Consider the following 24,612-nt stretch of genomic DNA (forward strand, 5'->3'; position numbering starts at 1 on the left):
GGCTTCCGTCACAATGCGTAGTTTTGGAGAAAAAATGCATCCTGCAAAAGTGCGTGCAGGATGCGTTTTTTCTCCATTGACTTGCATTAGCGACGCATTGCGACGGATTGCCACACGTCGCATCCGTCGTGCTATGGATGCGTCGTGCTTTGGCTGACCGTTGGCACAAAAAAACCGCTACATGTAACATTTTGTGCGACGTGTACGCCATTTCCAACCGCGCATGCGCGGCCGGAACTCCGCCCCCGCCTCCTCGCACCTCACAATGGGGCAGCGGATGCGTTGAAAAACAGCATCCGCTGCACCCGTTGTGCGGTGCTTACAACGCTAGCGTCGGTACGTCGGCCCGACACACTGCGACGGGCCAAGTACGACGCTAGTGTGAAAGTAGCCTTAGGCTTCTTTCACACTTGCGTCGGTACGGGGCGGTCGCAATGCGTCGGCCCGACGTACCGACGCACGTTGTGAAAATTGTGCACAACGTGGGCAGCGGATGCAGTTTTTCAATGCATCCGCTGCCCAGTCTATGTCTTGGGGAGGAGGGGGCAGAGTTACGGCCACGCATGCGCGGAAATGGCGGACGCGACGTACAAAAAAAAGGTTACATTGAACTTTTTTTGTGACGACGGTCCGCCAAAACACAACGGATCCAGTGCACGATGGACGCGACGTGTGGCCATCCGTCAGCAATACAAGTCTATGGGCAAAAAAGGCATCCTGTGGGCACATTTGCAGGATCCGTTTTTTGTCCAAAACGACGGATTGCGACGGATGCCACACGACGCAAGTGTGAAAATAGCCTTAGGGCTAGGGTTATGGTTGGGGCTAAAGTTAGGGTTAGGGTTAAATTTAGGGTTAGGGTTGGGGCTAAATTTAGGGTTAGGGCTAAAGTTAGGGTTAGGGCTAGGGTTGGGGCTAAAATTAGGGTTAGGGTTTGGGCTAAAGTTAGGGTTAGGGTTGGGGCTAAAGTTAGGGTTAGGGTTGGGGCTAAAGTTAGGTTAAAGGATTAGGGTTTGGATTAGGGTTGGTATTAGTGTTATGTTTGGGATTAGGGTTGGGAGTAGGGTTACGTTTGGGATTAGGGTTAGAGTTGGGATTAGGGTTAAGGTTAGGTTTGGGATTAGGGTTAGGGGTGTATTGGGATTAGGGTTAGGTTTGAGGTTAGGGTTGAGATTAGGATTAGGGGTGTGTTGGATTTAGGGTTTTGATTAGGGTTATGGTTAGGGTTGAGATTAGGGCTGTTTTGGGGTTAGGGTTGTGATTATCGTTAGGGTTGTGATTAGGATTATGGATCGGGTTGAGATTAGGGTTAGGGGTGTGTTGGGGTTAGGGTTGGAGTTAGAATTGGGGGGTTTCCACTGTTTAGGTACATCAGGGCGTCTCCAAACATGACAGCCAATTTTGCGCTAAAAAAGTCAAATGGTGCTCCCTCCCAAACAGTGGTTTACCCCCACATATGGGGCATCAGCGTACTTGGGATAAATTGGACAACAACTTTTGGGGTCCAATTTCTCCTGTTACCCTTGTGAAAATAAAAACTTGGGGGCTAAAAATCTTTTTTGTGGAAAAAAAATATTTTTTATTTTCACTACTCTGCATTATAAACTTCTGTGAAGCACTTGAGCATTCAAAGTTCTCACCACATATCTAGATAAGTTCCTTAGGGGGTCTATTTTCCAAAATGGGGTCACTTGTGGGGGGTTTCTACTGTTTAGGTACATTAGGGGTCTGCAAACGCAACATAACGCCCGCAGACAATTCTATCAAAGTCTGCATTCCAAAACTGCGCTCCTTCCCTTCCGAGCTCAGCCATGCGCCCAAACAGTGGTTTACCCCCACATATGGGGTACCAGCATACTCAGGACAAATTGGACAACAACTTTTGGGGTCCAATTTCTCTTGTTACCCTTGTGAAAATAAAAACTTGGGGGCTAAAAAATATTTTTTGTGGAAAAAGAAATATTTGTTATTTTCACGACTCTGCATTATAAACTTCTGTGAAGCACTTGGGCATTCAAAGTTCTCACCACACATCTAGATAAGTTCCATGGGGGGTCTAGTTTCCAAAATGGGGTCACTTGTGGGGGGTTTCTACTGTTTAGGCACATCAGAGGCTCTCCAAATGCGACATGGCGTCCGATCTCAATTCCAGTCAATTTTGCATTGAAAAGTCAAATGGCTCTCCTTTGCTTCCGAGATTAGCCATGCACCCAAACAGTGGTTTACCCCCACATATGGGGTGTCGGCGTACTCAGGACAAATTGTACAACAACTTCTGGGGTCCATTTTCTCCTGTTACCCTTGGTAAAATAAAAATTTGGAGGCAAAAAGATCATTTTTGTAGAAAAAATGCGATTTTTTTTTTTATTTTCACGGCTCTACGTTATAAACGTCTATGAAGCACCTGGGGGTTTAAAGTGATCACCAAACATCTAGATAAGTTCCTTAAGGGGTCTAGTTTCCAAAATGGTGTCACTTGTGGGGGTTTTCCACTGTTTAGGCACATCAGGGGCTCTCCAAACGTGACATGGCATACGATCTCAATTCCAGCCAATTCTGCATTGAAAAAGTCAAACGGTGCTCCTTCACTTCCAAGCTCTGCGGTGCACCCAAACAGTGGTTTACCTCCACATATGGGGTATCGACGTACTCAGGAGAAATTGCACAACAACTTTTGTGGTCTAATTTCTCCTGTTACCCTTGTGAAAATAAGAATTTGTGGGCGAAAAGATCATTTTTGTGTAAACAAATGCGATTTTTTATTTTCACGGCTCTACGTTATAAACTTCTGTGAAGCACTTGGGGGTTCAAAGTGCTCACCACACATCTAGATAAGTTCCTTAAGGGGTCTAGTTTCCAAAATGGTGTCACTTGTGGGGGGTTTCCACTGTTTAGGCACATCAGGGGCTCTCCAAACGTGACATGGCATACGATCTCAATTCCAGCCAATTCTGCATTGAAAAAGTCAAACGGTGCTCCTTCACTTCCAAGCTCTGCGGTGCACCCAAACAGTGGTTTACCTCCACATATGGGGTATCGGCGTACTCAGGAGAAATTGCACAACAAAATTTGTGGTTAAATTTCTGTTTTTACACTTGTGAAAATAAAAAAAATGGTTCTGAAGTAAAATGTTTGCAAAAAAAAGTTAAATGTTCATTTTTTTCTTCCACATTGTTTCAGTTCCTGTGAAGCACGTAAAGGGTTAATAAACTTCTTGAATGTGGCTTTGAGCAGCTTGAGGGGTGCAGTTTTTAGAATGGTGTCACACTTGGTTATTTTCTATCATATAGACCCCTCAAAATGACTTTAAAGGTGATGTGGTCCCTAAAAAAACATCGTGTTATAAAAATGAGAAATTGCTGGTCAACTTTTAACCCTTATAACTCCCTAACAAAAAAAATTTTGTTTCCAAAATTGTGCTGATGTAAAGTAGACATGTGGGAAATGTTATTTATTAACTATTTTTCGTGACATATCTCTCTGATTTAAGGGCATAAAAATACAAAGTTTGAAAATTGCAAAATTTTAAAAATTTTCGCCATATTTCCATTTTTTTCATAAATAATCACAAGTAATATCGAAGAAATGTTACCACTAACTCGAAGTACAATATGTCACGAAAAAAAAACCTGTGAATCAGCGGGATCCGATAAAGCGTTCCAGAGTTATAACCTCTTAAAGTGACAGTGGTCAGAATAGTAAAAATTGGCTCGGTCATTAAGTACCAAATTGGCTCTGTCACTAAGGGGTTAAGGTACCGTCACACTCAGCAACTTTGCAACGAGAATGACAACGATCCGTGATGTTGCAGCGTCCTGGATAGTGATCTCGTCGTGTTTGACACACAGCAGCGATCTAGATCCCGCTGTGATATCGTTTTCAGGTCGGCGTGTATCGCCATGTTTGACATCAAAAGCAACGATGTCAGCAATGTTTTACATGGAGCTAACAACCAGCGAGAACGATAAGTGAGTCGCCGTTACGTCACTGGATCGCTTCTGAATCGTTATGGAGCTGCTGTGTTTGACGTCTCTACAGCGACCAAAACAGTGACGCTCCAGCGATTGGCTCGTTGTCTATATCGCTGCAGCGTCACTGAGTGGTGACGGTACTCTTGCAATAATGCCACAAGGCCTGAATGAATTGTACAAGACCACTGCAGTGCATAGAATCCAGGTAGTTACCTGAGACAATATTTTTAAGAAAATGCACCCATATACATCAACCTATCCTGAGCTCAATAGAAACCAAGTCAGTGCATATCCATAACACCTATTCATATGTACAAAAAATCCTACATTTGTTGTTTACTTCATACGGTGTTGCTCGCTCTTAATAAATTATAACCGTGACCAAATAGTACGCCAACCAACACACCAAGGTGCAAACATTGAACCCATGCTGAATGTCCATCTATAGTGAACATATTTAGCCTGTCAAAGGCGAGGAAGGAAAGGCACACGATACATAGTCATGGCCAAAAGTATTGACACCCCTGCAATTCTGTCAGATAATACTTAGTTTCTTCCTGAAAATGATTTCAAACACAAATTCTTTGGTATTATTATCTTCATTTAATTTGTCTTAAATGAAAAAACACAAAAAGAATTGTCCTAAAGCCAAATTGGATATAATTCCACACAAAACATAAAAAAGGGGGTGGACAAAAGTATTGGCACTGTTCGAAAAATCATGTGATGCTTCTCTAATTTGTGTAATTAACACGTAACCTGTGGTACCTAACAGGTGTTGGCAATAACTAAATCACACTTGCAGCCAGTTGACATGGATTAAAGTTGACTCAACCTCTATCCTGTGTCCTTGTGTATACCACATTGAGCATGGAAAAAAAGAAAGAAGACCAAAGAACTGTCTGAGGACTTGAGAAACCAAATTGTGAGGAAGCATGAGCAATCTCAAGGCTACAAGTCCATCTCCAAAGACCTGAATGTTCCTGTGTCTACCGTGCGCAGTGTCATCAAGAAGTTTAAAGCCCATGGCACTGTGGCTAACCTCTCTAGATGTGGACGGAAAAGAAAAATTGACAAGAGATTTCAACGCAAGATTGTGCGGATTGTCATGATTCCCCAATGGCATGGGAACATCAGAAACACAAAAATAACAGACTAGCTCTCGGGTGATGGAAACTCAAGCTGACCGTGACCTAAATCTACCACACAACTAACAGTAGCCAGGAAGCATTCCTACGGCTGCCTAGATGCCATGCGCCAGCCAGAGAACTAACTACGCCTGGAAGAGGAAGGAACAGACCTGGCTTACCTCTAGAGAAATTCCCCAAAGATGATAGTGGCCCCCACGTATATTAACGGTGAGTTCAGAGGAAAAGACATACACAGTATGAAGGTAGATTTAGCAAAGCGAGGTCCACTTACTAGATAGAGGAAGGATACAAAAGAGGACTTCACGGTCAGCTGAAAAACCCTTTCAAAAAACCCATCCTGAAATTACTTTAAGACTCCTGTGTCAACTCATGACACAGGAGTGGCAATTTCAGTCCACAAGAGCTTCCAGTAACAGGAAATGACAAAACTGTAAACTGGACAAGAAAAACAAAATAATAAGGACAAGAGTCCACTTAGCTGATCAGCAGACTAGTAGCAGGAACATGCAACTGAAAGACTCAGGTTACAATGATGACCGGCAAGGAAGTGACTGGAGAGCAAGGCTAAATAGGGAACTCCCAAAACTGATGGAAGCAGGTGAGCTGAGGAAGAAAAGCACACAGAAGTCTCCAGTACCACCAGCCACCACCAGGGGAGCCAAAAAGCGGATCACAACAGTACCCCCCCCTTAAGGAGGGGGCACCGAACCCTCACAAGAACCGCCAGGGCGACCTGGATGAGCCCTATGAAAGGCACGAACCAAATCCGAGGCATGAACATCAGAGGCAGCTACCCAAGAATTATCTTCCTGACCATAGCCCTTCCATTTAACCAGGTACTGGAGTCTCCGCCTGGAAATACGGGAGTCCAAGATCTTCTCTATAACGTACTCAAATTCACTCTCAACCAGCACAGGAGCAGGAGGCCCAGCAGAAGGAACCACCGGCACCTCCTATCTCCGCAACAACGACCGATGGAACACATTATGGATAGCGAAAGATGCCGGAAGGTCCAAACGAAAGGAAACAGGATTAATAATCTCCAAAATCCTATAGGGACCGATGAACCGAGGCTTAAATTTAGGAGAAGAAACCCTCATAGGGACAAAACGGGAAGACAACCACACCAAGTCCCCAACACGAAGGCGAGGACCAACCCGACGCTGGCAGTTAGCAAACCGCTGAGTCCTCTCCTGGGACAAATTCAAATTGTCCACCACTTGTTCCCAAATCCGATACAACCGATCCACCACAGCATCTACTCCAGGACAATCCGAAGACTCCACCTGACCAGAAGAAAAACGGGGATGAAACCCCGAATTGCAAAAGAAGGGGGAAACCAAAGTGGCAGAACTGGCCCGGTTATTAAGAGCAAACTCCGCCAACGGCAAAAAGGCAACCCAATCATCCTGATCCGCAGACACAAAACACCTCAAATACGTCTCCAAAGTTTGATTAGTTCGCTCCGTCTGGCCATTAGTCTGAGGATGGAAGGCAGACGAAAAAGACAAATCAATGCCCAACCTGGCACAGAATGCCCGCCAAAATCTAGAAACGAACTGGGTACCCCTATCAGAAACGATATTTTCAGGAATACCATGCAAGCGAACCACATTTTGAAAAAACAAAGGAACCAACTCAGACGAGGAAGGCAACTTCGGCAATGGCACCAAATGAACCATCTTAGAAAAACGGTCACACACCACCCAGATAACAGACATCCTCTGAGAGACAGGAAGATCAGAAATAAAGTCCATCGAGATGTGCGTCCAAGGCCTCTTCGGGATAGGCAAGGGCAACAACAACCCGCTAGCCCTAGAACAACAAGGCTTGGCCCGAGCACACACATCACAAGACTGCACAAAAACACGCACATCACGAGACCGAGATGGCCACCAGAAGGATCTAGCCACCAAATCCCTGGTACCAAAAATTCCAGGATGACCAGCCAGCGTAGAAGAATGAACCTCCGAGATGACTCTACTGGTCCAATCATCAGGAACAAACAGTCTACCAGGTGGACAGCGATCAGGTCTATCCGCCTGAAACTCTTGCAAAGCACGTCGCAGATCTGGGGAAATAGCGGATAATATCACCCCATCCTTAAGGATACCTGTAGGTTCCGAATCACCAGGGGAATCAGGCTCAAAACTCCTAGAAAGGGCATCCGCCTTCACATTCTTAGAACCTGGTAGATATGAGACCACAAAATTAAACCGAGAGAAAAACAACGACCAGCGCGCCTGTCTAGGATTCAGGCGCCTGGCAGACTCAAGATAAATCAGATTCTTGTGATCAGTCAAAACCACCACCTGATGTCTAGCACCCTCAAGCCAATGACGCCACTCCTCAAATGCCCACTTCATGGCCAAAAGCTCCCGATTACCGACATCATAATTTCTTTCGGCAGCAGAAAATTTTCGAGAAAAGAACGCACAAGGTCTCATCACTGAGCAATCGGAACTTTTCTGCGACAAAACCGCCCCCGCTCCGATCTCGGAAGCATCGACCTCAACCTGAAAGGGGAGAGAGACATCGGGCTGGCGCAACACAGGGGCAGACGAGAAGCGGCGCTTAAGTTCCCGAAAGGCCTCCACCGCGGCAGAGGACCAATTGGCAACATCAGCACCCTTCTTAGTCAAATCCGTAAGAGGCTTAGCAACACCAGAAAAAACAGTTATAAATCGACGATAAAAATTAGCAAAGCCCAAGAACTTCTGAAGACCTTTTAGAGAAGTAGGCTGCGTCCAGTCACAAATAGCCCGAACCTTGACAGGGTCCATCTCAACAGAAGAAGGGGAAAAAATGTACCCCAAAAAGGAAATCTTTTGAACCCCAAAAACACACTTAGAACCCTTTACACACAGAGAATTCTCCCGCAAGACCTGAAAAACCCTCCTGACCTGCTGAACATGAGACTCCCAGTCCTCAGAAAAAATCAAAATATCGTCCAAATACACAATCATAAATTTATCCAGATATTCACGGAAAATATCATGCATAAAGGACTGAAAAACTGAAGGCGCATTAGAAAGGCTGAAAGGCATTACTAAATACTCAAAGTGGCCCTCAGGCGTATTAAATGCGGTTTTCCACTCATCCCCTTGCTTAATTCGCACCAAATTATACGCCCCACGGAGATCAATCTTGGAGAACCACTTAGCCCCCCTTATGCGAGCAAACAAATCAGTAAGCAGCGGCAACGGATACTGATATTTGACAGTAATTTTATTCAGGAGTCGATAATCAATACAAGGCCTCAGCGAGCCATCCTTTTTAGAGACAAAGAAAAACCCAGCTCCTAAAGGTGATGAAGAAGGACGAATATGTCCCTTTTCCAGGGACTCCTTAACATATTCTCGCATGGCAGCATGCTCAGGTACAGATAGGTTAAACAAACGACCCTTTGGAAATTTACTGCCTGGAATCAGATCTATGGCGCAATCACACTCTCTGTGGGGAGGGAGAGAACCAATTTTAGGCTCTTCAAAAATATCCCCAAAATCCGACAAAAATGCAGGAATCTCAGAGGGAATAGATGACGAGATAGGAACCAAAGGTATGTCCCCATGAGCCCCCCGACATCCCCAGCTTAACACAGACATAGTTTTCCAGTCCAGTACTGGGTTATGAGATTGTAACCATGGTAATCCAAGCACTAAAACATCATGTAAATTATACAACACGAGGAAGCGAATCATCTCCTGATGGTCTGGAGTCATACGCATAGTCACTTGCGTCCAGAACTGTGGTCTATTACAAGCCAGAGGTGCAGAATCAATACCCTTCAGAGGTATAGGAACTTCCAGAGGCTCCAAATCAAACCCACAGCGCCTGGCGAAGGACCAATCCATGAGACTCAGAGCGGCGCCAGAGTCCACATAGGCATCCACGGTAATAACAGATAATGAACAAATCAGAGTTACAGACAGAAGAAATTTAGACTGTAAAGTGCCAATAGAAACAGATTTGTCAACCTTCCTAGTACGTTTAGAGCATGCTGATATAACATGCGCGGAATCACCACAGTAGAAGCACAAGCCATTTTTGCGCCTATAATTCTGCCGCTCGCTTCTTGACAGAATTCTGTCACATTGCATTTTCTCTGGCGTCCCTTCAGAAGATACCGCCAAATGGTGCACGGGTTTGCGCTCCCGCAAACGCCGATCAATCTGAATCGCCATTGTCATGGACTCATTCAGACCTGTGGGCGTAGGAAACCCCACCATGACATCCTTAACGGCATCAGAAAGGCCCTCTCTGAAATTTGCCGCCAGGGCACACTCATTCCACTGAGTAAGCACAGACCATTTACGAAATTTTTGGCAGTATATCTCAGCTTCATCTTGCCCTTGAGACAGGGCTATTAAAGCTTTTTCAGCTTGAATCTCCAAATTAGGTTCCTCATACAGCAACCCTAAAGCCAGAAAAAACGCATCCACATTGAGCAACGCAGGATCCCCTGGTGTCAATGAAAATGCCCAATTTTGAGGGTCACCTCGCAGTAACGAAATCACAATTTTAACCTGCTGAACAGGATCTCCAGAGGAGTGAGGTCTGAGAGAAAGGAATAATTTACAATTACATTTGAAATTCAGAAATCGAGATCTATCTCCGGAAAATACCTCGGGTGTAGGAATCTTAGGTTCAGAAATAGGAGTACGTATAACATAATCTTGTAAATTCTGAACCTTCGTAGCAAGATTATTTAAACCTGCAGCCAAACTCTGAGGGTCCATCCTTAAACCGGAGAGATCAGAGCCATTCAAGGATTAGAAGGAGAGAAAGGCAAGGCTGTAAATAGAGCAGAAATACAACTGAGCCAACTAAGTAGCAAACATGAGAGGAAAAAAAAAAAAAAAAATCTACAGACTTCTTTTACTCTCCTTTCTTCTGCCAATTACTTTAACAGTGGCCGGTCATACTGTCATGATTCCCCAATGGCATGGGAACATCAGAAACACAAAAATAACAGACTAGCTCTCGGGTGATGGAAACTCAAGCTGACCGTGACCTAAATCTACCACACAACTAACAGTAGCCAGGAAGCATTCCTACGGCTGCCTAGATGCCATGCGCCAGCCGGAGAACTAACTACGCCTGGAAGAGGAAGGAACAGACCTGGCTTACCTCTAGAGAAATTCCCCAAAGATGATAGTGGCCCCCACGTATATTAACGGTGAGTTCAGAGGAAAAGACATACACAGTATGAAGGTAGATTTAGCAAAGCGAGGTCCACTTACTAGATAGAGGAAGGATACAAAAGAGGACTTCACGGTCAGCTGAAAAACCCTTTCAAAAAACCCATCCTGAAATTACTTTAAGACTCCTGTGTCAACTCATGACACAGGAGTGGCAATTTCAGTCCACAAGAGCTTCCAGTAACAGGAAATGACAAAACTGTAAACTGGACAAGAAAAACAAAATAATAAGGACAAGAGTCCACTTAGCTGATCAGCAGACTAGTAGCAGGAACATGCAACTGAAAGACTCAGGTTACAATGATGACCGGCAAGGAAGTGACTGGAGAGCAAGGCTAAATAGGGAACTCCCAAAACTGATGGAAGCAGGTGAGCTGAGGCAGAAAAGCACACAGAAGTCTCCAGTACCACCAGCCACCACCAGGGGAGCCAAAAAGCGGATCACAACAGCGGATGTTGGATAAAGAACCTCGACTAACATCCAAACAAGTTCAAGCTGCCCTGCAGTCCGAGGGTACAACAGTGTCAACCCGTACTATCCATCGGCGTCTGAATGAAAAGGGACTGTATGGTAGGAGACCCAGGATGACCCAACTTCTTACCCCGAGACATAAAAAGGCCAGGCTGGAGTTTGCAAAACTTACCTGAAAAAGGCGAAAACGTTTTGGAAGAATGTTCTCTGGTCAGATGAGACAAAAGTAGAGCTTTTTGGGCAAAGGCATCAACATAGAGTTTACATGAGAAAAAAAGGGGCATTCAAAGAAAAGAACACGGTCCCTACAGTCAAACATGGCGGAGGTTCCCTGATGTTTTGGGGTTGCTTTGCTGCCTCTGGCACTGGACTGCTTGACGGTGTGCATGGCATTATGAAGTCTGAAGACTACCAACAAATTTTGCAGCATAATGTAGGGCCCAGTGTGAGAAAGCTGGGTTTTCCTCAGAGGTCATGGGTCTTCCAGCAGGACAATGACCCAAAACACACTTCAAAAAACGCTAGAAAATGGTTTGAGAGAAAGCACTGGAGACTTCTAAAGGTGGCCAGCAATGAGTCCAGACCTGAATCCCATGAACACCTGGGGAGAGATCTAAAAATGGCAGTTTGGAGAAGGCACCCTTCAAATATCAGGGACGTGGAGCAGGTTGCCAAAGAAGAATGGTCTAAAATTCCAGCAGAGCATTGTAAGAAACTAATTGATGGTTACCGGAAGTGGTTGGTCGCAGTTATTTTGGCTAAAGGTTGTGCAACCAAGTATTAGGCTTAGGGTGCCAATACTTTTGTCTGGCCCATTTTTTGAGTTTTGTGTGAAATTATCAATGTTTTGCTTTTTGCTTCATTCTCTTTTGTGTTTTTTCATTTAAGACAAATTAAATGAAGATAATAATACCAAAGAATTTGTGTTTGCAATCATTTTCAGGAAGAAACTGAGTATTATCTGACAGAATTGCAGGGGTGTCAATACTTCTGGCCATGACTGTAGATCCAAACTCAAATCAATGCTTTGAATAGAGCAGCATAGACAATATATCAGCGCATGGATGTGCATTGGGAAAAGGGGCAACCCAAGGGTATGAAGAAATGAATTTTAGAACCATCAAAGATATTATCTGCTGGTATTTACACTGTCACTTATTCAAGAGACATGGGATAGAGGCATGTTGTGGTAGACCATGGACCATATTGACATACTGAAAACAGTAAGACAATTGTAGCAAACCCCCAGCAAACTGAGCATTTGTATAGTACTTGGAACCCATACAGCAGACCCCTAAATAAGATGCAAGTATGTACGCTATGAGGCATGCTGTCTATATAGGCGAGAAGGAAATTACATTACCACACAACGTACCACACATAGAATTCAATAGTGGTTTCATTACCTGTACCCAAGATAAATACAAAAGGGGAAAAGGTGCTGTCTATATGAGCAGGGTGAACATCAAATCTGTTTATAAAACCCAGTAAACAGTAAATCCTCATTGAGGCCAAAAGGAGTCACACAGTTCAAAAATCCATTTGGATTCTCGTCTCAATAGTTCCAAGGTAATGTCACCACCTCTGATGTTGGTTTGGACCCCCTTGAGTCCCAGAATCTTCGTGCCACTCCACTGTGAATTGTGTTCAGCAAAAAAATGTGAGGCTACGGACGTGAGAGTCTTCTCATTGCTTATCTTTTTTGGCCGTTGTGATGTTTGTAAAGTGCTGCTGGATTCGTCTTTTCAGTTCTTGTGTTTTGTCCAACATACACTTTGGGACATGGACATACCAAGGCATATACCAGATTACGAGATTTGCAGTTGAAGTAAGCCTTGGTAGGGATCTGTAAAGGCAAAGAGGGCATGGTAATTATCTCATTACCAGCAGTAAAAAGACATATGTTACAATTCCCACAAGGGAATGTACCAGTGAGTCTAACCCCCCTATTGAGTCTCCTAGCCGGTCGCTGGAAATGGCTATGGCTCAAACAGTCCCTGAAATTCCTAGCCCTCCTCGCTATAAGACTTGGTTGAGTCGCAATATGGGGATGAAGTTTGGACTCACTATGCAGAATGCCCCAGTACTTAGATAAAATACCCCGTACATCGTGTCACTGGTTGTTAAAAGCCGTGACTATTCCCAATGGTTTTCCTGGTGTCCTGTGTCACAAAATCTTCCCGTCGACTGCAATTCCTCCTCACTCTGTAGAATTGGCCCTTCGGGATTCCTTTCTTTAGATGCTGAGGATGGAAACTTGTAAAGTGCAATAGACTGTTAGTTGCCATGGGTTTGCAATACAGAGTGGTCATGATCCTTGAGTCCTTCACACTGAGTTTCAAATCCAAAAATTAAATTTCCATCTGTGAATACTTTGACGTGAGGCGTATATTCCAGGGGTTGCTGTTGAGTGTCTCAACAAATTTCTGACACTCTTCCAGGGTGCGTGTCCAGAGAAATAAAACATCATCGATGTACCGTAGCCATTTGATAACATGCTTTGAGAATCCATCTAGACAGTACACTCTGGTAGCCTCCCATCACCCTAAAAAAAGGTTGGCATACGAGGGGGCACAACGAGCCCCCATTGCTGTACCCCTCACTTGCCTGTAGAAGACACGGTCAAAAATGAAGTAGTTCTTGTCTAGTATGAACAATAGGAGGTCCAATATGAACGAATTGCGTCCTTTGTCGCCAGACTTGTTCTGGTCCAGGAAGTAAGATACGGCTCGTATACCCAATTCATATCCTATGCACATGTAGAGTGACTCTACATCCAGAGTCACAAGCCAGATGTTCGGTGGAATCTCCAGATCCTGAAGTTGTGAGATAAGGAATGTAGAATCTCTTACATATGATTTGAGAGATGAAACTAGAGGCTGGAGAAAGAAATCCACATAGATACATGGTCCGCTCAAGTAACCCCCCTATCCCAAACACTATATTCCTACCTGGAGGGACCTGTAGCGACTTATGAACCTTTGGGAGCATGTAAAAGGTCGGTGTCCTAGGGTGGTGGTTTGTCAAAAATTCCTTCTCATGTTTGTTAATAACGTTCAGTGTATATGCGGCCTCCAACAACCGAATCAATTTGGCCTGAAAAACACATGAAGAATCTGAGGGGAGAACCTTGTAACAATCCATATTGCGTAATTGGCGCATAGCTTCTTGAACATAAAGGTCAACTGGCCAAATAACCAAGTTACCCCCCTTGTCCACCTCGCGGATCACGAAGTCCCTATTAGAGCCAAGTCTTGCCACAATAGATTGTTCTTCCTTGCTCAAATTTCTACCTCTATTGGGATCAAGCTTTAAATCATGTACCTCTCTGCATACAGCATCAAAAAAGCTTTGCACCAATGGAAGTAATGTAAATGAAGGAGTGGCCTGTGAAGGTAACCTCCCAGTGAACTTACTTCTAGACTGGCAATCCTCACCTTCCTCAAATAGGTCCAATAGGTCTCTCAAAATCACTCTGTTGGTCATAGGTAAATCATCTATGGCTGAAGGACGATGGAAGAGCAATTTGAAGGTGAGTTGTCTGCAAAAGAGGTAAACATCTTTGATAAAAGTAAATTTGTCCAAGCCACTAGTCGGACAGAAGAGAGGCCCTTACCAGCACTGAAGGTTCACAATCTGATAAAACATATTTTGACAGGTTAATTATCTGCAACTTTCCAGCGGCCCCTCCTACGGCGCCCTCGATGTCGCTCGGTTCCGAGGATAAAAAATCATCACTGAATGGTATTTCTGGTGCTATGATAGTGTTTCCATCAGTGGGACCTGAAGAAACACCAGGCCTCTTATTCCCCTTATGCACCCTCTTAAAGGCTCGTCCATTTTTGAAATCCAGCTGATCCCTTTTAAATTTCTGTTTTTTCCTCCCTATGATATGTGCTACGACGTAACAATCACATTATGGCAATGCTGTCTATATAGGCACCCTATTGTTGGTTATCCTCCCGTTGTACCTATGAGTCATGTGCAGGTTCTAGCCTTATTAGGGGCTTGTGTATAGGGCACAAATATGTTCCCTTTTTAAATGTTTTTAAATGTTAGTGTCTTGCTATTGTTTGTATATTTACATAAATAAAGCTGTGTTCAAACCTTTGCTATATCCAAATGTGTGGTGATCCCTGTTGTTATGACCTATCTGCTTCTTTGTGCTTTAGTATTGGGAGCCTTGTATAGTTACAGTGTTGCTGGGGGCAGATGAGTAGCTCGGTTTGTGCGTGTCAGCGAGCGGACCTAGATACCACCTTGGGAACTCAACCTAGTTTTAGATGCATTGACAGGGGCTCCATTTGAACCATTACACTCAGCCTCAATAAAGTACGTTTCATTAAAGACGGCCTTATTAGTGGCCTTAGTATCAGCAAGAAGAGTAAGTGATATTCAGGCCTTGTCGGTAGATCCCCCCCCTTTCTATCAGTATTCCACAATAGGATAGTGTTAAAAACAGACCCTTCCTACCTTCCTAAGATGTCTACTAAATTCCATAGATCTCAGGAGATATTGAGAGATTAGTTCAGAGATATATGAATGAGACAGGTTATGCATGGCCTTGTAGGTCAGTATTAGTAATTTGAACTTGATACCTTGAGGGAATGGAAGCCAGTGAAGAGATTTGCAGAGGGGGAAGCGGAGGAGTAGTGGGGAGAGAGATGAATTAGTCAGGCAGCAGAGTTAAGAATGGACTGGAGAGGTGCAATGGTGTTAGCAGGGATGCAACAGAAAAGTATGTTGCAGTAGTCGAGGCGGGAGATGATGAGGGCATGCACAAACATTTTAGTAGATTGACTTTTGAGGAAAGGACGGATTCTGGAGATATTTTTGAGCTGAAGGCAACAGGAGGCGGAAAGAGCTTGGATGTGCAGTTTGAAGGACGGCAGAGTCAAAGGTTACTCTGAGGCAGCGGACTTCTGGTACGAGGGAAAGCATGATATTGTTAATTGCGATAGACAGGTCAGGTAAGGAATATCTATGAAATGGAGGAAAGATGATGAGTTCAGATTTGTCCACATTGATTTTGAGGAAGCGAGAGGAGAAGAGGAGGATATGGCTGATAGACACTCTGGGATTCTGGACAGCAGAGAGGTGACGTCTGGGACAGAGAGGTAGATCTGAGTGTCATCAGCATAAAGGTGGTAATCGAATCCATGGGACTTTATGAGTTGTCCCGGGCCAAGTGTATAGATTGAGAAGAGTAAGGGTCCTAGAACAGAGCCTTGGGGGACTCCAACAGATAGAGGGTGGTATGAGGAGGTAGTGCGGGAGTGGGAGACGCGGAATGTGTGGTTGGAAAGGTATGAGGAGATCCAGGATAGGGTGAGGTATTTGATGCCAAAGGAGGGGAAGATCTGTAGTAGGAGGCAGTGGTCAACTGTGTTGAAAGCAGAGGACAGGTCTAGAAGGAGGAGTATAGAGTATTGTCCGTTTGTCTTTGGCTGTAAGTAGGTTGTTAGTAATTTTGGTCAGGGCTGTCTCAGTTGAACGATGGGGGCGGAAATCAGATTGTAGATTGTCAAAGAGCAAGGTAGATGAGAGGTCGGAGGAAAGTTCAGCGTGGACATGCTACTCCAGGAGTTTAAAAGTGAATGGGAGCAGCGATATCTGTTGTGAATTTGGATTCTGGGCTCCCCCGGTGGCTACTGGTGGAATTGAACTGGTGTTTTCATCTTCTCTGTTCACCTGTTCCCATCAAGATGTGGGAGTCGCTATATAACCTTGCTGCTCTGTTAGTTGCTTGCCGGTCAACAATGTTATCAGAAGCCTCTCTGTGCTTGTTCCTGCTCCTAGACAACTACTAGATAAGTTGGACTCTTGTCCATGTTTGTTTTTGCATTTTTGTTCCAGTTCACAGCTGTAGTTTCGTTACTGTGTCTGGAAAGCTCTTGTGAACAGGAATTGCCACTCTGGTGTTATGAGTTAATGCCAGAGTTTTAAAGTAATTCCTGGATGGTGTTTTGATAGGGTTTTCAGCTGACCATGAAAGTGTCCTTTCTGTCTTCTGCTATGTAGTAAGTGGACCTCAAATTTGCTAAACCTATTTTCATACTACGTTTGTTATTTCATCTTAATTCACCGCCAATACATGTGGGGGGCCTCTGTCTCCTTTCGGGGTATTTCTCTAGAGGTGAGCTAGGACTAATATTTTCCTCTGCTAGCATTATTTAGTCCTCCGGCTGGTGCTGGGCATCTAGAATCAACGTAGGCATGCTACCCGGCCACTGCTAGTTGTGCGTTAGGTTTAGTTCATGGTCAGCTCAGTTCCCATCTTCCAAGAGCTAGTTCCTATATATGCTGATGCTATGTTCTCTTGCCATTGAGAACATGACAGATATCTGGGCATAGCAGTTGGATCGAGGATTGGCTTTTTAAGGCTAGGTGTGATTGTGGCATGTTTGAAAGCAGAAGGGAAGGTGCCAGAAGTTAGTGATAGGTTGAAGAGGTGGGTTAGGGATGGGATAAGAGTGGCGGTGAGGTTGGGGAGGAGGTGGAATGGGATGGGGTCGAGCACATAGGTGGTGAGATGTGATTTGGAGAGGAGACAATTATACTCCCCTTCAGTGTTGTTGGATAGGGAGGTTATGGGGTCTGGGCATTGGTCTGGTATACAAAGGGGTTGTGGTGGTTGAACAATGAAAAGTTGCCTCGTTTGGTTGATCATATTTTTAAAGTGTGTGGCAACGTTGTCAGCAGTGATGAGGGAGGTTGAAGGGGGCAGTGGGGGCGGAGGAGGGAGTTAAAGGTTTTGCATAACTGGGGTTGTAGGATAGGTAAGATACGAGGGTTTTTAAGTAGGCCTGTTTAGCAGAGTTGAGAGCAGATTTGAAACTGAGTGTTGCCTGTTTGAATGCAATGAAGTCGTATTGCAAATGTGTTTTCTTCCAATGCCACTCTGCAACCCTGGACACTTGCTGGAGCTTTTTAGTGGTATTATTGTGCCAGGGTTGTCTATTGATACGTCACACTCTGCCATGAATGAGAGGGACAACCGTGTCAATAGCTGATGCGAGAGTGGTATTGTAGAAAGCAGTGGCACTGTGTCGTGGAGTGAGGATATGGTTGCCAGTGGTGGGATAGAGACAGAGAGTGTGTTGGTGTCTTGGTGTGTGAGGTCTCTGGGGGGCGCGCATGTTGCTGGACATGGGGGAAAGGTGAGGAGGACAGGGATGAGAAAGTGAGCAGATGGTGGTCAGACAGAGGGAGAGGGGAGGTGGTGAAGTTAGATAGGGAGCAGAGAGGGGTGAAGACCATGTCTAATGTATGTCCGTCTGTGTGGGTGGCTGCGGAGGACCACTGAGTAAGTACAAAAGATGAAGTAAGGGACAAAAGTTTGTAGGATATAGTAGGATATATAGACGAGAGCTAGTTCAATGACCACAATGGTCACCAAACCTCTCTCTTTTGGGTAGCTATTGAAGATTAGGTACAGTATATTCAAGGAAATCATGCACAGTGGAAAACATTATTATAATTCAGCGATTATCTACTTATTTCTGCACTCCCAGTACAGTTTGGTGTAGTATGTTACTGTGTATTGTAGTGTGTTAAGCGATTAAAGCTCTATAGTGGTAATAAAACAAAGAAAAGAACTACAGGTTTTGATCTAAGGTGTGCATACAAATACCTCACTAGCTAATGATAATCACATCTGCCTATTTGTAGAACATTTTTCTTACTGAAGAAGATAATATAAGATTACAGAGACTTAAAGATGAAAAACAAGTTTTGGAGTCATTTTTTAGTAAGACTGAAATGAAACGCAAAGATGAACCAGTTTCCACAGAGGTGAGTTTTGTGCAGTTTTAACGAACAAATAATCTCTTTCTCCATTTTTCAAATGCTAACATGTAGAATTCTCAACTTAAAATACTTAATACATGCTTAGATTTTACATCTTTAAAAATTGAGTAATAATTAAGAGGCCATTCGCTCACAAAAGCAAGCTTGAACAGATAGTGCTAGCCACTTTGTCCACCAGGTACTAGAGGAATTCCTTTAATCACTAGACTGAGATCTGAAAGTACAAAGGGGGCTTTCTAGGTTGTGCTCACTGAATAGATGCTATCTGGAGAAGTGCGCTAGAGGCAAGAGTAGAGAAATTAGCCAGATCAGAAACTGAAGGGATAGATAGAACCAAATAGAAAGTTTTCTTCTTGGGAAAAAAGGAAGTTTAGCTGAGTAGATTTTCAATATTTGCAGATGACACTAAACTCTGCAGGGTAATCAATACAGAGGAGGACAATTTTATATTTCAGGATGATTTATGCAAACTAGAAGCTTGGGCTGATAAATGGCAAATGAGCTTTAATGGGGATAAATGTAAGGTCATGCACTTGGGCAGAAGTAATAAGATGAATAACTATGTGCTTAATTCTAAAACTCTGGGCAAAACCGTCATTGAAAAAGACCTGGGTTTATGGGTGGATGACAAACTCATATTCAGTGGCCAGTGTCAGGCAGCTGCTACAAAGGCAAATAAAATAATGGGATGCATTAAAAGAGGCATAGATGCACATGAGGAGAACATAACTTTACCTCTATACAAGTCACTAGTTCAACCACACTTAGAATACTGTGCACAGTACTGGTCTCCGGTGTATAAGAAAGACATAGCTGAACTGGAGCGGGTGCAGAGAAGAGCGACCAAGGTTATTAGAGGACTGGGGGGTCTGCAATACCAAGATAGGTTATTACACTTGGGGCTATTTAGTTTGGAAAAACGAAGACTAAGGGGTGATCTTATTTTAATGTATAAATATATGAGGGGTAGTACAAAGACCTTTCTGATGATCTTTTTAATCATAGACCTGAGACAGGGACAAGGGGGCATTCCTCTATGTCTGGAGGAAAGAAGGTTTAAGCATAATAACAGACGCAGGTTCTTTACTGTAAGAGCAGTGAGACTATGGAACTCTCTGCTGTATAATGTTGTAATGAGTGATTCATTACTTAAATTTAAGAGGGGGCTGGATACCTTTCTGGAAAAGTATAATGTTACAGGGTATACATACTAGATTTCTTGATAGGGCGTTGATCCAGGGAACTAGTCTGATTGCCGTATGTGGAGTCGGGAAGGAATTTTTTTCCCCAAATTGGAGCTTACTATTTGCCACATGGTTTTTTTTTTGCCTTCCTCTGGATCAACATGTTAGGGCATGTTAGGTTAGGCTATGGGTTGAACTAGATGGACTTAAAGTCTTCCTTCAACCTTAATAACTATGTATGTATGTACTATGTATGTATGATGTACATTTTTTGTTAGAAATGTTTCATTCAAGATTTTTTTTCATTGGAATCTGTGGAGTCTATGTGTATAAAAGTCCAGTTGGTGATCCTTTTATGTGATTTGACAGTCTTTTCTGTATGAAGAGATATAGCTGTCAGTCACTAGTAGGACCACCCATTGGACGCGTGCATACAAACACCAGAGATTTCAATGAATAAAATACAAGTTACTGTATATACTCGAGTATAAGCCGATCCAAGTATAAGCCAAGACCCCTAATTTTGTCACAAAAAACTGGGAAAACTTATTGACTCGAGTATAAGCCTAGAGTGGGAACTGCAGCAGCTTCTGGTAAATTTCAAAAATAAAAATAGATACCAATAAAGGTAAAATTAATTGAGACATCAGTAGGTTGTGTTTTTGAATATCCATATTGAATCAGGAGCCCCATATAATGCTCCATAAAGTTCATGATTGGCCCCATAAGACGCTCCATATTAAAATATGCCGCATATAATGCTGCATAAAAGGTTAGTGATGGCCCCATAAGATGCTCCATAGAATATTATGACACATATAATGCTGCACATAGGTTGATTGCCCCATAGAATATTATGCTCCATTTATTGCTGCACAAATTTGATGGCACCATTATATGCCCCATATGCTGCTCCATAAAGGTTGATGGCCCCTTAAGATGCTCCATAGAATATTATGCCCCATATTATGCTGCACAAATGTTGATGGCCCCATAAGAAGCTCCATAGAATATTATGCCCCGTATGTTGCTGCTGCAATAAAAAAAATGACATACTCACCTCTCGTCACTGGGAGTCAGGTGCCGGTGTTGCCGTTGGCTCAGGCCCCCGGCACTTGCGATATTCACCTGTCCCCATTCCACCGCCGCGCTCCGCTATGTCTTCCGCGTCTCTGCAGTGACTGTACAGGCAGATGGCGCGCATTAACCACATCATCACACCCTCTGACCTGAATGTCACAGCCAGAGGACACGGAAGACAGAGCCCGGCGGTGGAACGGGGACAGGTGAATATCGCATGGCTCACCCTCCCCAGTCATACTCGCCTGCTCCTGGTGCGGTCTCTCTGTATGTCACTGCTTTTCCGATGGTCTCCGGCACGCGGCGACAGCTTGTTCCTGTGTTCAGCGGTCACATGGTACCGCTCATTAAAGTAATGAATATGCGCTCCACGCCTATGGGAGTGTAGTCGCGTCCATATTCATTACTTTAATGAGCAGTACCAAGGGACCACTGAACACAGGAAGAGCTGCGGGCGCCGGAGACCATCGGAGAAGCAGGGACTTGCAGAGAGACCATGCCAGGAGCAGATGAGTATAATGTTACAGCCGCCACTCTTGCTGCTCTCCCGCCGACCCCCTGGGACAATTACTCTAGTATAAGCCGAGAGGGGCACTTTTAGCCTTAAAAAAATGAGCTGAAAATCTCGGCTTATATTCTAGTATATACGTTATACTGAATCTTTTCCAATGAACCTATATATCATCCTGCTTAGCTGCTCCATCTCTATACTTTGCTGTACACTGATAGGCCTGCATGTACAATGAGAGAGGTTCGTTTAAAAATTGTTGCAAGAGTAGTGAATCAAAGTATTTAATTTTTTACTATATTAGTTTTTTAAATTTATTGTACTCAAACAAGAGCAGGAATGCAAGTAAAAGAAATGTTACTGTGGCTTCTCTGTTTGTTTATTTTTTTAATATGTTCGTGAATGTACCTTACTATTTTTATTTTTTATAATGACATATTTTTATACTTCACAGCCTTCTGCGAAACGTCCTCGGCAAGACACATTCACTGAGGAAGAATTTCAAGCCCACATCAAAGCAGCAGAGAAATCCTTGATTTTTATACAGTCACTATTGCAGGAAAACAGTACACCACAGTGGCTCCCAGAAAAACTTTCCAATATTCAAAGGCTATTAACAAAAATCCAAACAACTGCAGAAAAGAGATAAAGTTATACAGGACATTTTATAAATGTACTGCTCCGCAAAGGGTTATTCCATTCTCATAAAGTGATGGCATTGCAGGAGGGGCCTCATGCTTTTGTCATTTTCTCCACCTGGTGGTGTGATTGGAGCCATGAATCTGTGAGAAGGACAAAACTATATTTTTTCCAGACGTTTTACAAATGTGTCTACTTGCATTTTAGCTCTGAACACCATTTAGTTTCAGATGGGTGTTACGTAACAAAACCTGTCAATCTAACTAGTTGTCTTGTATCAATCCTCCAGTCATAATTAGAAATCTTAATGTTTTCACTTTGCTCACTCAATCTCATTTTTTGTTCAGTACAGATCGATTTTGAACATTCTCATTATCATCACAATTAAGTTACTTTTCTATATACAGTAGATGCAACTGGATCTAAAATTCACAACTGCTGATCTTACAGCCCCCCTACTAACTTTCCCTACACAATGACTTTTGCCCAGATTTGATCTTTTCATGTTTATTGTTAATTGCTTGTTAAATTCATCTGCTTGTTGCTTCATCTTTGTTCTTATTTCTACTTAAGATGTGTTTAGTGTACTAGATACACTAATCTGGTAATCTGGCAGCATAATATTGTTGCATGCAATGACTGGGTACCATATTTTTTAGACTATAAGACGCACCGGAACATAAGGCACACCCCAAATTTGGGGAAGGAAAATAGAGGAAAAAAAGATTTTTTGTATAAGATGGGAGTCCATCTTATAGTCCAAATTAAAGGTATCTTACATGGGGGGCCGCAGCAGTGGAGCGGGGTCACAGGAGGCATGCTCCCTTCCTCAGGAAGCCAGCGGCGGTAGAAGTGGAGCAATGCTGCGAGCCCTAGGTGGGAGAAGTGGGTGCCCCAGCGATGGATGCTGTGTACCCAGTGTCAGCAGTGAGGTAGAGCGAAGTGCATTGCTTTCCCAGTGGCCATTTTCCCAAAGCCGTGGGCCGCTGGAAAGCGGCCTCCTGAGGAAGGGACCCTGCCTTTTGTGATCTCACTCCACGACCACCGCAATCTCTCACCCCCCAGTAAGCTACATTTGGACTATATCACAACACCCATTTACCCCCCTAATTTGGGAGCAAAAAAGTGTGTCTTATAGTCTGAAAAATACAATAATTATTTTCTTCCTTTGGATGTTTCAGTGTTTTGAATTTGGAAAAAGGCCATTGTTACATTAAAAATATATTTTGGATTTCTATACTGACTGTTTTGTTTTGTTTTTTTTTCCTTTTGTGTAAACAAAATTCTAGAAAATGATGGGTGGAATCAGATTTGGCTCCAAATACATAGAAGATCGGAAAGTACTTGCCAGAGTAATAAGTGGAACCAGAATGTGAGAGAATGGGGCACATTTCATAACAAAACCCTATTACAATAAGGATTTCTAGACAAAAATGCAGGCATTTACTGTATTTTTTGGATTATAAGACGCACTTTTTTCCCAAAAAAATTTGGGGGGGATATGGTGGTGCGTCTTATAATGCGGATATACCTTATCGGCGTGGCGGTGCTGTGCTGTGTCCCGGTGGCGGTGCTGCGCTGTGTCCCCAGTGGCGGTGCGGTGCTGTGGGGGGCTGTGCTGACATTTTGTGAAAGACCAGAGCCCCCCGCAAGTTCTTCCATGGTTTCCTGACTCCTGTGTGGTGGTGGACACTGGAAAAATGGCCTCCGGGAGGCGGCGCATGTGCGGATCAAGACCTATGCGCAGCATCGGGGACAAAGCGCAGCACCGCACCACCATCGTGGACACAGCGCAACACCGCCACCGTGGACACAGCGCAGCACCGCCGCTTGGGACACAGAGCAGCACTCTCACCGGGACACAGCACTGTCACAGATACCTCCACCCGCAGACAGCCGCACACTACATTTATGGCTGCCGCTGCTCTGTGCGCACAGGACCTGTGATGAGGTCACAGGAGGGGAGGAGTCAGGAGTCACATGATTGGGACCTCCGTGCATGCATGCAGGACTCTGCTGTACTGTCATGGTGCTCACTGCTGGATGAGGGTAAGCTTATGTGTGGGGTCAGGAGGGGTTTACAGTGTGGATGTAGCAGAGCCTTGTGTGTACGAGGTGTACGGAGCAGAGCCGGGTGTGTGCGAGGTGTACAGAGCGGAGCCGTGTGTGTATGAGGTGTATGGAGCGGAGCCGGGTGTGTGCAAAGTGTACGGATCAGAGCTGGGTGTGTGCGAGGTGTGCGGAGCGGAGCTGGGTGTGTGCGAGGTGTACGGAGTGGAGCCGTGTGTGTACGAGGTGTACAGAGCGGAGCCATGTGTGTGTGAGGTGTGTGGAGTGGAGCCACGTGTGTACGAGGTGTGTGGAGCGGAGCCACATGTGTACGTAGAGAAGCCGTGTGTGAACAAGGTGCATGGAGCGAAGCTGGGTGTGTATGAGGTGTGCGGAGCGGAGCCACATGTGTACGAGGTGTACAGAGTGGAGCCGTGTGTGCAAGGTTTATGGGGCGCAGATGCGTGTGTAGGAGTAACTATCTGTGGCCATTATACTGTATGCAGTATCATGTCATACAGTATGGAGCACGGTGTGGCCATTATACA

The 24,612-nt window shown here is 44.2% G+C and overlaps 1 protein-coding gene across 2 annotated transcripts in view; it reads left to right on the top strand.

The window, feature by feature from the left end:
• Positions 1–23,252, top strand: part of FIRRM (FIGNL1 interacting regulator of recombination and mitosis) — a 983,706-nt gene extending 960,454 nt beyond the window's left edge. For both annotated transcript variants that reach the window (XM_077276297.1, XM_077276298.1), the window contains 2 exons: positions 18,467–18,589; positions 21,831–23,252. In XM_077276297.1, coding sequence (XP_077132412.1) covers positions 18,467–18,589; positions 21,831–22,025 — 318 coding nt within the window. In that variant the 3' untranslated portion in view covers positions 22,026–23,252. The remainder of the gene's footprint in view (positions 1–18,466; positions 18,590–21,830) is intronic.
• The last annotated feature ends 1,360 nt before the right edge of the window (positions 23,253–24,612 follow it).

Source organism: Ranitomeya variabilis, chromosome 8 (assembly GCF_051348905.1).
Source record: "Ranitomeya variabilis isolate aRanVar5 chromosome 8, aRanVar5.hap1, whole genome shotgun sequence".
NCBI lineage: Eukaryota > Metazoa > Chordata > Amphibia > Anura > Dendrobatidae > Ranitomeya > Ranitomeya variabilis.